The 18,193-nt window shown below is 39.8% G+C and overlaps 1 protein-coding gene across 1 annotated transcript in view; it reads left to right on the forward strand.

Annotated features, from left to right (window-relative positions):
• The window catches only part of LOC140229926 (WD repeat-containing protein 20-like), a 55,059-nt gene that overhangs the window by 27,600 nt on the left and 9,266 nt on the right, over positions 1 to 18,193 (forward strand). Inside the window, exon 3 of the mRNA XM_072310128.1 lies at positions 1,134 to 2,291. Within this exon, the coding sequence (XP_072166229.1) occupies positions 1,134 to 2,291 (1,158 nt within the window). The remainder of the gene's footprint in view (positions 1 to 1,133; positions 2,292 to 18,193) is intronic.

Here is an 18,193-nt window from a genome sequence, read left to right on the forward strand (position 1 = left end):
AGACCGATAAATCTGCCTTTTATTCGAAGGCCTCTTGTTAAAGGGAAGATAAACCCCAAGAACAATGTGGATTGAGTGAAAGCAGCAACATTAGTAGAACACATCAGTGAAATTTGAAGGATATCGGACAATCGATGCAAAAGTTATGAATTTTTAAAGTTTTGGTGTTGGAACCGCTGGATGAGGAGACTACTAGAGGTTATGACGTATGAGTGGACTACAATATCAAGAAAATCTAAAGAAAATACTACAAAAATCCATTTTTCATGAAAATTACAAATTCCATCAACTTGATATTGACATATGTTAAGGGTAGCAATTATTCCCCCTGCTTTCTGAAAGCGGTTGGTCCACTGCTCTTTCATAATTCTAGAAAAGTGAATTTTTGTTGAATATCCTTTATATTTTCTTTGTATTGTTGTCCACTCATACGTCATATCCTCTAGTAGTCTCCTCATCCAGCGGTTCCAACACCAAAACTTTAAAAATCCATAACTTTTGCATCGATTGTCCGATTTTTCTCAAACTTTCACTGATGTGTTCTACTAATGTTGCTGCTTTCACTCAATCCACATTGCTCTTTGGGTTTACCTTCCCTTTAACTCTTTGGTCGAGAATACGGTCGGCCCCTCTCAACAGACAGATGTGTTCTATTCACACTGCTGTGTGGACTTGCTTCCCTGATGACAGCAAATAAGAAATGTGATAGAATTTCCCTTTTTTCATTATAAGAGATCACAGAACTTGGCATGCTGATCTTTATATACTCAACAAAAAAGTGAAGCTCACCAATGTCATAATTTATTCCTCTTTTACACCATTCTGCATGCTTTATCAGGTAAAATGGCCTTAGAACTCTGCTTCCCTATAAGATGCAGCAGTCGCGTTCAAACCTCTGAACTCACATGTGCGCAGATAGATCGCACAGTCCACACAGCAGAGTGAATGGAAGATATCCATATGTTATGAGGGGCTGACTGTATTGAATTATCGACTTACAGTTAACAAGAGGTCACTGAAACAAGAGACAGATTTATTGGTCTAGTTTAATGTGTGCTCTAACTGATACAGTAGTAATGTTTATATTGTATTGGAACAATTTACTGTATCGTTTTTTTCTTTTTTTATTGCAGAGGACAATAGACAAGAGCAAAGTTATGTGCCTAAAGTGGGTTCCTGGAACAGAACACATGTTTATTGCATCCCACCAGAGTGGATTTATGTATGTGTACAATGAGACACTGCTACCTGTGAACACACCACCTCACTACCAGCACATCAAGCAGGGTGAGGGTTATGCAGTCTTCACATGCAAGAGCAAGACACCAAGGAACCCCATATACAGGTGGGCAGTGGGGGAGGGCTCCATCAATGAGTTTGCATTCTCACCTGATGCCAACTACTTAGCATGTGTGTCACAGGATGGATTCCTGCGAGTTTTCAACTATGATACAATGGAACTCCATGGGATGATGAAAAGCTACTTTGGTGGCCTAATATGTGTATGTTGGAGCCCAGATGGCAAGTATATTGTGGTGGGAGGTGAAGACGATCTTGTGACAGTGTGGTCATTCCTAGAACTAAGGGTTATAGCAAGGGGGAGAGGTCACAGTTCATGGGTAAGTGTTGTCACATTTGACCCTTTTACAACAGGAATGATGAATGGTGATGGACATGACTTTGGAAGTGATGATGACTTTGGCACTCACAATCATGATGTGAGTAATAACAGGGATCGCTCCTTTAGCAATTACTCCAGGACTTCAATAAGAAGTGCCAGTGACCTACCGCCCCCTCTCCTGTACCGCTTTGGATCAATAGGACAGGACACACAGTTGTGCCTATGGGAACTCACAGAGGACATGATCCAGCAGTTCCAGCCACCTGCCAGAACTCGCACCAACACGCAGCTGTCCGCATCACATTGCAATAACATCTCACACAAAGCCAGCAGCAATGCCAGCTCGAACCACCCGGATGGCACCCTCTCCAAGTTCTCCACTCTCTCTCTTTCCGACAAGCACAAGGAGAAAAACAAGAAGGATAGTGTGTCTAGCAAGAGTAGTGTGCACTCACATCTGAACAAAATGCACCTGAGGATCTTTGAAGAGGGCTCAAGAGCGATTGGGACCCATCTGTGCCCAAGGCTGGATGAGGTGCTCACATTAGAACCTGTAGTGGCCAAAAAGATTGCACATGAGAGATTGACATCCCTACTTTTTAGAGAGGACTGTATTGTGACAGCCTGCCAAGAGGGCTTTGTTAGCACATGGGCAAGGCCAGGCAAAGTGGTAAGTTTCTCTCATTCTTTGAGTAGCTCTCTGTTTTTTCCTTTGTCAGGTAGCAAAACAAGCTGCTGAAACTGCTTATCCGATAGTGGGAGCCAATCTACAAAGCAAGGGGGTTAAAGGTATTAGCCCACATTTGTAAACCTGCAGCAATTGGTCTCATAGTTAGCATGGAGTTTGGGTATGATTGCAGTAACACCTGTGCAAAATTTCGTTCCAATTAGTCCATTACTTTCATAAAAATAAATGAAAATGCACCGTAATCCGTATGCATGCGTATAACGCTCGCTAGCTCCGGTCCACATACGTGTTACATGTACAATGTACGTAGCTATAGCCCGCGCTTGTAATTCGATTTTGGGTCGGGTTGACCCGGTTTGAAAATTGATTTTAAAACGATGATTTTCTCTCTTTTATCGAATGGTATAGACAAAGAGCGACAGGTGAGGTATGTTACTGTTATAACTTGTACTTGAAGTCATATTGGACCTGTTTTATGCAGTTTTGATTTTCGTGGGTTTGCAAATGTGGGCTAGTACCTTTAACAGACAAAGGTAGATACAGACAGAGATAAAAGGCAGAATGGGTCAATGATGATCTCAAGGATAAGGGGCAACCCATGACGGACAAAGATGAATAAGGAAGCAACATTGCTTTGAATCTCCCTCCCTTACCTGTTGGGCTCCCTGCCTTTGACTTCTAATCAACCCCTTATGTTTTCTTTGTTCAAGATTTGTCCCTAGCCCTCCCCTGACTGCGCTTGTTGTCCTTGTAGTCCATGTGTGTGATTGCTTTCCCAATTAGTTTGTCATTTCACCTCGGACAAAGATTCTGCTAGGATTGAAAGCTCGGGCCCCTTTTGACTCCATTGTCAAATTTTGGCCAGAAGCAACAAACCTGCCTTCTGACAAGTGACCGATAAGAAAAAATCTCTGTGGAATAAGGGTATACCGGTAAGTGGCTGAATTTAATCCTGTGTAGGCGTGCATTAAATAGCTTGTGAACAGTGTACACATGTAAGAATGATATGTATGATTATCACATAGCAAATCAAAGTCGGGGAGGTGTTTTAGAACAATGGGAAAATGTAATGCTTGCCCTAATTTGACAAGCAAAATGTTTTGATGTCACCCTTCCCCCCCCCCCCCCAACACAAATCCACAAAGTCAGCTATACAGAAGCCCAAAGATAACCGTTTAGTGATGCAACACACTTTAATTTCATGGCAGGAACTTTCCAACGTGTGTTGCAATACAACACATTACTCCAGTATGTTTAAGCGTGGGAATGAATGTGCTGTTTACCGTAAAGTTCCGTGTATAAGACGCACTATTTTTTCATCGGAAAACATTGAAAATTGGGGGTGCGTCGTATACACGGGTACAGTCGAATCACGGAAAAAAATCTGTCATGTACACCCAATTTTATAAGGCCAACTTGGGGCCATATATGCCCATCGACGTTTGGAAGGTAAGCAATCACTAAAACCTACGGATAAATGAGCGATCTTTCAATCTGGACACACACAAAAGCTGCAAATACGAGATAAACTTACATCAGCCTTGTGCAGTAACGATGTATCAATCTGGCCATAGACAACAGCTGTAACACTACAGCACTGCTGTATGCTACCGATGTCAGTCTACCAAGCTACCAACAGCCAACCTAGTAGCTGGAATACGCGATGTACAGATATCATTACTAAATTACCGATAACGTAAAACTTATCAATGTATATACTAGTATCAATATGGCCATAGACAAAAGCTGTAAAATACGGAGTAGGATCGACACTACGTCACCGTAAATATGAATGATGTGTGAAGCATGCCCATGTCGTTCGTTTGCTCTTCATTTCATGAAGCCAGCTAGGATAGCATAGAGCTACACTGTAGCTAGCTAGCTAGCTAGCAAGCTTTTTGCAAAGGCAGCAGCTGCAGAGAGGCTCTTGCAATGGACTTGCGTGCACACAGCGATCGGATTGGAGCGCGCTTGCCCGTTGCGCGCTGTGTGTGCAAGTCCATTGCTCTCTGTGTGCGTGTGCTGAAATTATAGTGAGCTGCCTTTTGCAAAAGGCTAGCACTGTGCATACAAGCATGGTACAAGAGACACACATGTTACTGGTAATCCCTCCGGGCTAAACAACAGTCAGTGTAATTACCGTGCGCACCGTACGTCTCGCCGTATGATCCCTCTGCTACACTTGTTGATGTTTTTCTTATTTTTCGTAATGAACCTTCCAGTCTGACATGCGTCAATATGCGAGACACCCTCTGCTATGTATGACAGCAAAGATCGTACTGTACACTCATGAGTACGATATGCATGACACATGTACCACGATTGAAAGGCGAAACAATAGCAAGTGAGTACCGGGACAAGTCTCGCATTTTGCGTCTTCCATATTTTGCCGATGTCCAATGAATACCGTTAAAAGAAAGTATAAAAGAAAACAAAAAATAGAGCAAATACATGCTGCATTCTAGGGAAATGTTGAGCTGAAATGATATGTATGACACATGCAATATTTGCGTGGAAATTTTCATGTTTTGTTTTTTTTTAATTTTAGGTCCGAAAGTAGGGGTGCGTCTTATACACGGAACTTTACGGTATTCAAATGATTACAAGTGATTTATCAAGCCCTGACTTACAAGTGATTTTCTGTGATCAGTTTCTTATATGTTGGGAGTTTCTCTCTTTTTAATAGAAGTGAAAATCCCTCAGCAAAAAGCATTTTTGACTCAGAGGGATTCTTTATAATAGAAAACACAAACATGACCTGGTGTCACTATCATATATGTGACCAGCACATTGCAGCTTCACAATGACAACCATTGGCTGTACGATTGTTAAAATCAGTCTAATTGTGAAATGGTTTTTAAATGTTTTTGTGTTCAATGCAAACCAAAGAAAAGGGTAGCAATGAATGAAATGGGGAAGGGGGGACACAGGATGGGCAAACGTGACAGGCCATGATTGCTCTGATTTCTAAGCTCTCTAAAGATTTGCCACATCAGTCACGGTGCAGATGAGACACGACATAGACCACTGGAAAACTGGATGAATGCAACCAAACGTGACAGTGTGTTACGGGCTGCAACAAAACTTGGAGGCAGTTTGTTGTTGGAAGGGGAGCATATTCCATGGCATCTCATGATTCTTTCAAATTTTATCATGATCCGACGTATTTAGTGCCCGTTTTGTCATGGTTGCTTGATGGTTGCTGCGCATTTTGTCAGGTTTCTCATGGCAAGCACATGGCACTGTAGCTGTTTTGTTGCATTCAGCCGTATCAGTCCTGGCATATATGGTGGTTCATGGGCCTAGTGCAGGTGGCAGCGTGCTTTCAACTAAGGTCTGACATGCACAGCTGTAAGCGCTGTGTGGGAGGGAGCATAAAAGCTGAGCCAAGCAGGGGAACTTCATTTGAATTTGAGCATGACACTCTGCTACATCCACGATACAAAGAAAGAGGACCGATCTGTTAATACAGCTACATTGTACATCAAAATGACACCCATGGTAGTGTCAGGGCTGCCAACTCTCACTCATTGAGAGTGAGACTCACTCATTTTGGTCCTTTCTCACTCTAAAACTTTATTTCATTTGCATGCATTTCTATTGATCTCACTCATTTTGACTCCGAAATTATAGCATTGGTCTGTGGGAGTCTCACTCTCAAGTAGTTTCCAATGTTGGCAGCCCTGTAGTGTAGATTCCAGTAAACTGCTGTATCTGTGTCACAGATCTTGTCATACTATGTGATTAAGGGATGTATTCAAAATGTTGTTATCATGCACTGTGCTGACACATGAAAAGGTATCCAATATGCGAATTGAATTTTGTATCTCCCGTCCACTTATTGTGTACACTGCTATGGACAGGACCAACTGAAGATGAAGTATTTCAAAGCTGTACAACAAAGATATGCTTTGCAGTGAAGTTAGCTATTAACATGTAGTATGTGTAGTTGCAATATGGTCCTTGTCTGGACTTTGCACCTACAACAATTGTCTGCAAGTTTGGCTGTCCTACCTGCCCACCTCACAGATTATTCTCTCTGCTCCACCTTGTTTGTTCTGCTTTAAAGCTCCTTCAAATTGTATGGCCATTAGTGTTAACATTGTCAGTTGCAAGGAAAAACCATCTACCCTTGTCTTGAGAGTTACAGATATAGATTTTATAGATTTTTCAGCTGTATGTGAAAGAGCAGAAGCTGACATGACTGGAAAAGCAAGATTCCTGTGAGCTAAGGGCTTTTTACACAATGTAAATTTTTGCTTAGCCCCGGACCAACGGTGGGGCTAAGGGGGGGCCTTAGCCCCACCGTTGGTACGGGACTATCCTTAGCCTACTTTCTGTTTACACTCGTTTTTGCCAAAGTGGGCTAGCCCCACCGATAGTACGGTACTATCTGGCCCTGCAAAATAGCAGGGGTTAGCACCGCAATTGCGGTGCCAAACAAGTGAGTGTAAACAGAACGAAAAAATAATCCTGGGCTAAGCGACGGAGACGAAGTCCGACCCTCACTGACCAATCAGAAACGAGGTAATCAAGTGCTGCCGGTGCGTGCGTGTACGTGTACAGTACACAGCGTAATTATGAATATTCATGTGGTTTGGAAAGTCCGGGGCTAAGAAATACGAGTGTAAAAAGGTCAGTTTTCTCCTTAGCCCCGGACAAGAGATAGTACGGGACTAATTAGCGAGTGTAAAAAGCTGAAAAAATTGGTACGGGACTAACGATAGTCCTGGGTCAGAGAAAGTCCGGGGTTAAGAAACACAAGTGTAACTAGACTCGGAATTTGTCAACACTGACAAATTAGGTGATCCGATCTATTGGGAAATCAATGATTTGAGTCCTGATCCCAATAGGCATGACCATACAGGTTTCATCTGTGTTGAGGGGACATTGGCCATGTGATGTTTGGAGTCTCATTTAGAAAAGGGAGTCAGACCTGCCATCTTTGGTACCGAATTCCGTATGCACTAACGAAGATACAGAATGAAGTATATTTGACCTTTGACCCCATTTTGCACACCAAAGATGGCATCTGAGCAAAAAGTGGTTATTTTGTGAAATGATTCTTGTAACATGGTCTTTGCGTGTGCAAAATATGGGAAAGATAGAACAAGTATTCACCAAGATACAGGATGAAACACTTATGACCTTTGACCCTAATTTACATACCCATATGATCAAGTAGTGGTTATTTTATGACATGATGTACGTGACATGAACTAAACATGTGCAAAATATGGGGGTGATAGAGGCTGTTTTTCTTGAGTTATTACAAAGAAAGTTGCAGAAAGAAAGAAATATCTCAATACATCGAGGATAAGCTTTAATTTCAACCAAGTTTTTTGGCATGATCCAGACATCGTATGAAAAAACAAATGCACATTTCTGATAGCGCAAAGTCTCAGCTGCAACATATTAAAATCTGGGAGAAATTCACCGAAGGGTAAGTGAGCTAGTGCTCGATAAAGACAATCATGTCAACTTTTACATCTAGAAAAATTCCCTTCCATAGAGATAACACGTCATAACGAAGATACAGAAAAAAGGTACATATGACCTTTGACCCGACTTTGCACAGACAAGATGGCATCTGAGCAAAAAGTGGTTATTTTGTGAAATGATCCTTGTAACATGGTCTTTACGTGTGCAAAATATGGGAAAGATAGGGCAAGTATTCACCAAGATACAGGATGAAATATTTATGACCTTTGACCCTAATTTACATACCCAAGATGGTGTCCGATCAAGTAGTTGTTATTTTATGAAATAATGTACGTAACATGAACTAAACATGTGCAAAATATGGGGGTGATAGGGGCTGTCTTTCTTGAGTTACTGCAAAGAAAGTTGCAGAAAGGAAGTAATATCTCAATACATCGAAGGTAAGCTTTAATTTTAACCAAATTTTTTGACGTGATGCCGACGTCGTATGGAAAAATGAAGGGCACATTATCGATAGCCCAAAGTCTCAGCTACAACATATTAAAATTTGGGAGAAATTCACCGAAGCATAAGTGAGCTAGTGCTCGATAAAGATAGTCATGTCAATTTTCATTTCCATAAAAATTGCACTCCCATAGAGATAACACGTAAACTGGTCAAATTTGACAAGATTACTTTGAATCCATTTTTACGAGGTGATGCCGTCATCCAATCAAAATGCTGTTATTATATTAATGAAAGAGCATTTAGTAAGCTACAACATACTGAAATCTGGGTCAAAATGGGCAAAGAGTAAGTGAGATACGCTCGAGTGAACTTGTAATTTGATGACGTCATTTTGAAAATTTACTCTTTTTATTTTATTAAGAAATTTGATATCTTTTGATCAATTATCCAGCATCGTCAACCCATGAAATGACATGTACAACTCATCAGCTTTCAGAATATGTAAAGAAAATGGGACGTCACCGTTCATCCTGACGAGTAAAATCGGATTTAAAATTGGCGGTTTTTTGGCATTGTTGCACTGTATATCGCCATTGACGCGCGCGTGGAATTTCAACTTTGACGGGCCTGTATGACGTCATATTGAGTCGGATTGACTTGAAACTTGGTAGACGTATTCCCTGACATTTCAGGCAGGCGATAAGTGTGAAAAAACGGGAAATTTCTATTGCATATGAGCTGTGCGTGCGTATATGCACGCGCGCGTACGCGTCCGTAAATTTTTTTCAATTTTTCAAAAAATGCTCTAAATGGTCTGAAACGTGTGCAAAAAAAATTTGAGCTCGATTTGAGCATACAAATATTTCAACGCACGCGTACGCGCACGTTTTAAGGTATAGATGAATTTTGAGAATATGAGTAGAATGCGCTTGACTTGAAATATATGTGACGTAAATTTCATTGAAAAATTCTATTCCATTAATGAGATATGATTGAGAATGTGTTTTCATATAATGACGTCATAGTGACGTCACGGTCGACTGATCACTTTGATTTTAGTTCGATTGCCGTCTTTGGGAGACGATACATATATGGTATAAGTTTGAAATTGATAGGAAGAGGACTTTCTGAGCTAATCGATGCACAACTTTTGGGGAGAAATAAGAAGAACTAGAGATTGTAATTTGTCATCACTGACAAATTAAGGTGATCCGATTTTTTTCAATCAATGATTCGAGTCCTGATACTGCAAAGTCTCAGCTACAACATATTAAAATCTGAGAGAAATTCACCAAAGCATAAGTAAGATAGTGCTCGATAAAGAGAGTCATGTCAATTTTCACATCTAAAAAATTCCCTCCCATAGAGATAACACGTCATAACGAAGAAACAGAAAGAAGTACATATGACCTTTTGACCCCACTTTGCACAGACAAGATGGCATGTGAGCAAAGAGTGGTTATTTTGTGAAATGATTCTTGTAACATGATCTTTGCGTGTGCAAAATATGGGAAAGATAGGACATGTATTCACCAAGATACAGCATAAAACATTTATGACCTTTGACCCTAATTTACATACCCAAGATGGCGTCTGATCAAGTAATTGTTATTTTATCAAATAATGTACGTGACATGAACTAAACATGTGCAAAATATGGGGGTGATAGAATATGTTTTTCTTGAGTTATTGCACGGAAAGTTGCAGAAAGAAAGAAATATTTCAATACATCGAAGATAAACTTTAATTTCAACCAAGTTTTTTGACGTGATGCAGACATCGTGTGAAAAAACAAAGGGCACATTTACGAAAGCACAAAGTCTCAGCTACAACATATTAAAATCTGGGAGCAATTCACCGAAGCATAAGTGAGCTAGTGCTCGATAAAGATAGTCATGTCAAATTTCATTTCCAGAAAAACTGCACTCCCATAGAGATAACACGTAAACTGGTCAAATTTGACAAGATTACTTTCAATCTATTTTTACGAGGTGATGCCGTCATCTAATCAAAATATTGTTATTACATTAATGAAAGAGCATTTAATAAGCTACAACATACTGAAATCTGGGTGAAAATTGACAAAGGATTAGTGAGATATGCTCGAATAAACTTGAAATTTGATGACGTCATTTTGAAAATTTACTTTTTTTACTTTATTAAGAAATTTGATATCTTTTAATCATTTTGCCAGCATTGCCACCCCATGAAATGACATGTACAACTCATCAGCTTTCAAAATATGTAAAGAAAATGGGGAGTCACCGTCCATCCTGACGAGTAAAATCGGAGTTAAAATTGGCGGTTTTTTTGGCATAGTTGCACTCTGTATCGCCATTGACGCGCGCACGGAATTTCAACTTTGACAGGCCCGTATGACGTCATATTGAGTCGGATTGACTTGAAACTTGGTAGAAATATTCCTTGACATTTCAGACATCCGATCAAAGTGTAAAAACGGGAAATTTCTATTGCATATGAGCTGTGCGTGCGTATATATGTACACGCGCGCGTACGCGTCCGTCCAAATTTTTCAATTTTTCAAAAAATGCTCCAAATGGTCTGAAACGTGTGCAAAAAAATTTTGAGCTCGATTGGAGCATACAAATATTTCAACGCGCGCGTACGCGCACGTTTTAAGGGTATATATGAATTTTGAGAATATGTGTAGAATTCGCTTGACTTGAAATATATGTGACGTAAATATTATTGAAAAATTCCATTCCATTAATGAGATATGAATGAAAATGTGTTTTCATGTAATGACGTCATAGTGACGTCACGGTCGACTGATCACAATGATTTTACTTGATCTGTCGTCTTTGGGACACGATACATATATGGTATAAGTTTGAAATTGATAGGAAGAGCACTTTCTGAGCTAATCGAAACACAACTTTTGTCCAGAAAGAAAGAAGAAGAACAAAGAATCCGTACAGATACAGAAGGTGATCCGAGAGGATACTCGGATCACCTAAAAAGCCCTCTAGAAGCTGTACCAACACATAGATGTGTTCGGCCTTCTTATACAAGAGGTATAATCAGGAGTATCTTCTTTGACTTTTATATCTTCTGTCCTGTGATTTGATTAGACATTAAAGCATGTCTTTGGAAGATTTAAATGATGAATTTTCTGAAATAACCCTAGAGTTGTTAATGAGATTAAAACCTGCCTATAGTTATCCTTTAAGTTGTTGACACTGCAATTAAGCTCCCAAATTGTTGTGGGGATTTTTTCTGATCCCCCGAATAGTGTATGTTGAGAATCTTTACTAATTACCGATGCCCGATGAAAATCAGCAGGGGGTTATGTAAAGGGTTCCGTATGTGTTTGTTTCTTTGTTTGTGTACAAGATAACAAGAGAACGGATGAACGGATTTGCTCCAAATGTTCAGGGAATGTTTGGATAGTGACAGGAAAGAATCTGTTAGATTTTGGTGATAATTGTTTGACCCCTGCAAACATGTGACCTTGTATTTTTGACCCCATGGGGTGACCACTCCGAACATTTTCCTGTTTTTTTACTTCCGAAATTTACGTTTATTGGAGGGACTAGTCCTTCTGAATTTGTGAAAATTTTGTGAAAGTTTGCTTTCCGTCATAAAATGGCCTGTATTTGGTGATTTTTCATGTTAATATTGATTCTTTTTTTCATTGGAGGAACATTCCTCAATCATGGAAAAATTTTGCTTGGTCCCAGTCACACTGCAGTGCTTACGCTGCCATTTCTTCATGCACTAACTATACACAGTCCTGTCACTGTACACAAGTGTCGTGCGTGGCACGGCGTCTGGTTGGGCTAGTAGTGCACTATCTCACTAGGCGAAATTTGAAGTCTTTGGTGAAATTTGGACACAGCACCTACAGATGTATATGTCAAGACCACCGCTTGGCACTCTTTTTCATTGTAGAGTGTTTTGATGGAAGTGAATGTTCGGATAGTGACAGGGAAGAATCTATTACATTTTGGTGATGATCAATTGACCCCTGCAAATTCTGTGTGACCTTGTACCTTTGACCCCATAGTATAGTATTGCAACTACTCTATAGCGCCGCTACGGAGTGGGTCTGCCGCCTCTGACGGCCCCTTTGATTTGATAATACATGAGAGGTTCTTAAATTTTCTCATCTTTCACTCAAGATCAAATTTCAACTTTGCTTCCAAGTTCTAAAAGTTTCTATTCCAGCATTGCTTTACAAACACAATGTTATGATTTGCTATGTTTATAGAATTTGAATTATTGTTAGTTCAGAATGTCATAAAGAAAATTTTGCCTTAAGATTGTTAAATTGCTGCTGATCTTTAATAAACATTTACAGTTTGTATGAAGAGAGGGGACTGATCAGCTATATGTTCCTGAATTCTGCTCTACACCAGAGCAGTGCGGCTTGAATCATTCATGGAGCTACATCTTGACATTGCTGCACACACTCACACATGTATACATGTTAGATGTATTATACAAATCCACCCCCTTTCCAACATGCATCAAGACCCCGTTTACAGTGCGGGGCTGGGCCGAGCTGCGGCCGAGTCCAGCCTCAATTGCGGGGCCGAGCCCTTCAATTTTGTCCGTTTACACTGCCGGGCTCGGCCGTGCTTTTAATTCAAACCTTTCAATATTTTGTTGTAGTGCGCTCTGCTTGTAAACAAATGCAATTTGGTATAGTCTGGTTTTCAGACCCTTTGCCAACTGGATTCCGTGGCAAACGAAGTCGCCGTTCAGGCAAAGGCCTTTGCCGAAGGAAAAAATCCTTTTCAGGACAAAACCACCGTAAGCTATACTAGTTTTCGACGTTAAGGGGGTTAATATCCTGAATAGCGAAATAGTACAAGCAGAGGGTCTGGAAGCCAGACTAAAATTGGCTGCGCATTTGGCCCAGTTTGCGTTTACACTGAGAAAAGGCCGGGCTCGGCCACCTCCAGAGCGTGGCCAAATGCACGGCCAATTTTGGCCCCGCATTTGGCCTTTTGCGCGTTTACACTGAAATGAAGGCGGGCTCGGCCGCAGTCGAGCCGCGGCCCAGCCCCTCACTGTAAACAGGGTCATAGTGTATTTCTGTATTTTTTATGCCTCCGCCACGAAGTGGTGCCGGAGGCATTATGTTTTCGGGTTGTCCGTCCGTCCGTACGTCCGTCCGCGTTCGTTTACGCGATAACTTGAGTAATATTGACTGGAATTTTACCAAACTTGGTTCAAGTATAAAGTATGATGGGGCAATTATTTGATTAGATTTTGGGTGAAATCGGCCAAAGGTCAAAGGTCAAGGTCAAATCATGAAATTGTATCCGTTTACGCGATAACTCAAGACTGGATCAAGCAAATTTCACCAAACTTTGTCGGAGGATGATGTATGATAGGGCAATTACTTGATTAGTTTTTTAGTGAAATTGGACAGAGGTCAAAGATCAAGGTCAAATCCTAAAATTTATCTCTATGTGATAACTCAAAACTGGATGAAGCAGCTTTCACCAAACTTGGTCCAAGGATGATGTATGATGGGACAATTAGTTAAGTAGATTTTAGAGACATTGGCAAGAGGTCAAAGGTCAAAAGGTCAAGGTCAAATGCTAACAATGTTGCTATTTCCCCCATATCTATGCAATGCCCAAAGGTATTTTCTTGAAACTTAGTGTAGACATGTACTACTGCATAAAGATTCTCCAGAGAGAGTTTCATGTCATAAGGTCAAAGGTCAAAAGGTCAAAGGTTAGGTGAAAATGTTGCAATATTACTTTTCTCGCAAATGGTTCAATGTATCTTCATGGAACTTGGTACATACGCATGTACTGACTGGCAGGGATTATCTAGGGAATTTAGGGGTCATGGGTCAATAGTCAGGGGTCAATGGTCAAGGTCAACTCCTCAAAATTTTACTATTTCCCTCATATACTAGTATATGCAATGCTTGCATTATTAGTTTAAAAACTTAATATATACATGCATTACTTAATGGAGATTCTCCGGGAAATTTCCAGCCAGAAGGTCAAAGGTCAAAGGTTAAGGGTCAAAGGCCAGGTTTCAATGCCCCCCAAATCTATTTTGACTGTAATTACACTCTTTCTTCATACCTTGGAAATTACTCAATGCATAAACTTATAAAAGGGTCCGTCAGAAGTCAAGTAAAAATTCTCAATTCCCTAAATATGTGTACCTGCACTCTTAGACAATCATAGCAAACCCAGTTCAAGGAAAGTGAACATTCAAGATATTTCTGACAAACCTGTCATTTCAATATTTTGCCAATTATGTGAAACTGTCATCACACATTGTGAAGACATTGTACTATACACCTATTTGGAGAATCATGCATTATGGCGGAGGCATCAGTCGCCATAGCGACATTTCTAGTTTTTTAATAACATTCAGTGGCATAAAAATTCATACAGGTTTTGTAATGTCTATGATATATTCCATCTATTGATGTAATGTCAAATTTGCATGATGGAAATAAGATTATGGTGGAGTCATGTACAAATCTTCCATACACTTATATTTGCATTTCCACTTGGGTTTCATTAGCTCACCTGAGCCGAAGGCTCAAATGAGCTAATTGTGATCACTCTTCGTCCGTTGTGCATAAACTTTTTACATTTTCATCTTCTCTTCTTGAGAATCCCATGGCTGATTTTCACCAAACTTGGCAGGTATCATCCCCAGGGGGATAGGATCTCAATTTGTTCAAATGGGCACCATGACCCACCTGGGGGCTCCATTTGGGGGGGGGGGGGGCACGAACCCCCCTCCCCCACCAAAAAAAAAACAAAAAACAATTATAGAATCTTCAAAAACCTCCTTGTCTCTCTAGAACCAGAAGTGATAGAGCTAAGTTGATACTACTATGAGTTAATACATTGATGACTGTAGTTTCTAGTTTGTTCATGGTGGAATCAGGGGTGCCCCCTTGGGAGCCAGGAGAGGGGGTGGGGATGGGTCATAATAGAGCCAAAATTGTACATTTTCATCTTCTTCTTTAAAACCTGTGATGAATTTTTACCAAACGTGGCAGGTAGCATCCCTAGGGGGATAGGGTCTCAATTCCTTCAAATGGGTACCATGCCCCACCCAGGGGGGCGCTGGGTGCCCAAGCACACCCAGTAAAGAATCTTTATTTCTCTAGAACCAGAAGTGATTGAGCTTAGTTGATACAATGATATCGGTATATTAATGACTGTTGTTTCAAGTTTGAAAGCCCCGTGATGAATATTCACCAATTTGGCAGGTAGCATGCCAGGAGGTTAAGATCTCAATTGGTTCAACTGGACGCCATGCTTCCCTTAGAACCCCTAGGGGGCCCATTCCCCACACACACATTAAGGAAAATAATACAAATCTTGTTCTCTAGAAATAGTACTGATAAAGCAAAGTTAATACCACAAGTTTCTACATTGATGACTGCAGTTCCAAGTTTGTTCATTGCAGATCCATGGCTGCCCCCCCCCCCCCCCCCCCCCTTGGAGTCGGGGGGGGGGGGGATCCAAATGCGGGTGTAAACTGCACATTTTCATCTTCTTGCTGAAAACACTTTTTACAGAACTTGGCATGTACACTCTAGCATTCCTAGGGGGATAGGATCTCAAAGTGTTTGAATGGGCACCATGTTTCCTTGGGGGCCCAAACTTATTAAGGAATATTTAATGATATTCTTCTCTTGAATCAGAAGTGATAGAGCTTTAATTTTTTTCCCCAAACTCCATACAGTAGTCCAACTTTCTATTAAGTACAGTGTACTTGGCAGGTTTATTTACCAGTGTGATGGAATATGCAAATGGACACCATGCCCCCAGCTCTCAAAGCTTCCCCCCACCCCAAGTTTCCAATGTTCTCAGGTAAGAGTCTGCAAGAATGCATGGAAGGTGAACTTGTGATACTCAGTTACTCAATTACTGCTCGTGACTGAGCAAGTGTAAGGTATGTTATGTGCCGTGCAAGCACGCGTGTTAAGCATAGAGTGTAGGTGTTTGATGCAGTGTACAATGCATGTAAATACACATTGTGTGTGTCAATTTTGAATGAGACGTGTTCTTCTGTTAATCGTGTACTCCGCTTAATCGGGTAAGAAACGCTCTGCCCGAGCCTACCCGATTATGCGGAGAGTACTGTACAAGTAAAAGCATGTTTCCATACCAAGATATATCAGAGTCAATATTTTTTCTTTTTTATTTTTGGTGGTTTTAAGACGATTTCTATATTTATACAGCTGAAATTTGAGATTTTTGTCATTTCTGTGTACGAAATGATTAAGGAATTGTGAGATTATGACTTCGTCAACTTTGCTGATTTGAATATTCATAAGGACTGGTCAAGAAATGTTTTCAGAAAAAAATGTGAATTTTCAAAATGTCATATCTTCCTCATTTCTCATCCAATTTTAGTCATTTTTGTATCATTCTGTAGGGAATATTTTTCTCTTTCTTGTGAAGTTTATTTTTGGGTTTGACTTCCTTTTTAATGATGAAGATAATGGTATTCCCGACATTAAAGGGACTGTACAGTACTGGTTGAGATTAGGATTCAACTTCCAACATTTTGCAAGATATCTAGTAACCACCGTATGAAATGTAAAGGAGCATACAATTCTCAGGGGAATCAAAAGTATATATGATGAAAATCGGTTTTGAAATGACTGAGATATATAAAAACAAGGGAAAACAAAGAGATCTTAATAAAAGTCGTAACCAGTCAATTTTATAAGGATCGCTTTTTCTTTTATATCAGCCATTTCAAGGCCAATTTTAATCAAATAAACATTGAATCCTTCTTGAAATTACATACTTTTTCATATTTTATTAGAGGTTTCTCATTATCTCACTAAAAAATGTTATAAACCGTAATCCTCACCTCAACCGGTACTGTACAGCCCCTCTAATGCCACTGTCATTGTCAAATATGCATATATGGAAATTGCAAGAACTCTTTTTCCAATGGTATTGGTTCAGTGTTATATGCTGACAGGAACTCATTAGGAGGTACAGGGAAATCACAATTAAAAGTTGGCAGTTCAGATCAGTACTGTGAGTTTCATTTTCATTGGAAAAATACAGGGCATGGAATTTATTGTTTAAAAGATATTTGTTTGCATATTGATTCAGGAATGTACTATCATATTTTTGTTTTTAAGACATTTTCCCCTATTTATGCATGTTCTTCTTCAGCTGTAAGTTGTATCATGTTTTGTTTCAACTGACTACCAGAAAGAAAACAAAAAGAGGAAACAAAAATGCAAACTTTCCCCATGGCTTACCCAAACTTGAAACAGCCTTTAAAGGGGAATTCCAATGCCGTTGGAAGTTGATTAAAAAAGATATAAATAAACTTTCCTCAGTACAACAGTGGAAATTCAATCAAAATTGGATAAAAAAGGGAAGTTATAACATTTTTAAGTATTGCTAATTTTTGAGGAAACAGTTCTTGAACAATCAATGTGAATTCGCAGATAGTGAAGTGATGATGTCATCCTCTCACAACTTGCCATATAGTTTCTACTTGAAAGTTGGAAATTTCCAGTTTTTTATTCAAATGCAATTACACCCCAGTCCTGATATATACAAATGTACTAACTATTCATTCTGAAGTTTTTCAACCAGAAATAACATCATGTTTTACACTTTGTTAGTAGAAACATTTAATTTTGTCTTTTTTTGTTTTTTAACACACAATCAATGGTTTTCCATTGATTCTAGATAGTGTGAGGTGGTGACATCAGCTCACTCATTTGAGTATTCATATCAACTATATGATAACTGTTCTGCAGAAATGAGCAAAACTTCACAATTTCATAACTTGCCTATATGATTTAATCTTATTTCGATCGAAGTGTCACTGTTGTATTAGTAAGATACATATACTCTTTTTTTATCAGACTTTGTAAGTGGACTTGAATTCCTAGTCTTGCTTTGTTCATGTTCAAGTCCTTCAAGTCATGCTGGCCCTGTCGGGGCCGATCAAACTTAACACTTGTATACAGTTAAATATAATATTCTCATATCGTC

Source organism: Diadema setosum, chromosome 1 (genome assembly GCF_964275005.1).
Source record: "Diadema setosum chromosome 1, eeDiaSeto1, whole genome shotgun sequence".
Lineage (NCBI taxonomy): Eukaryota > Metazoa > Echinodermata > Echinoidea > Diadematoida > Diadematidae > Diadema > Diadema setosum.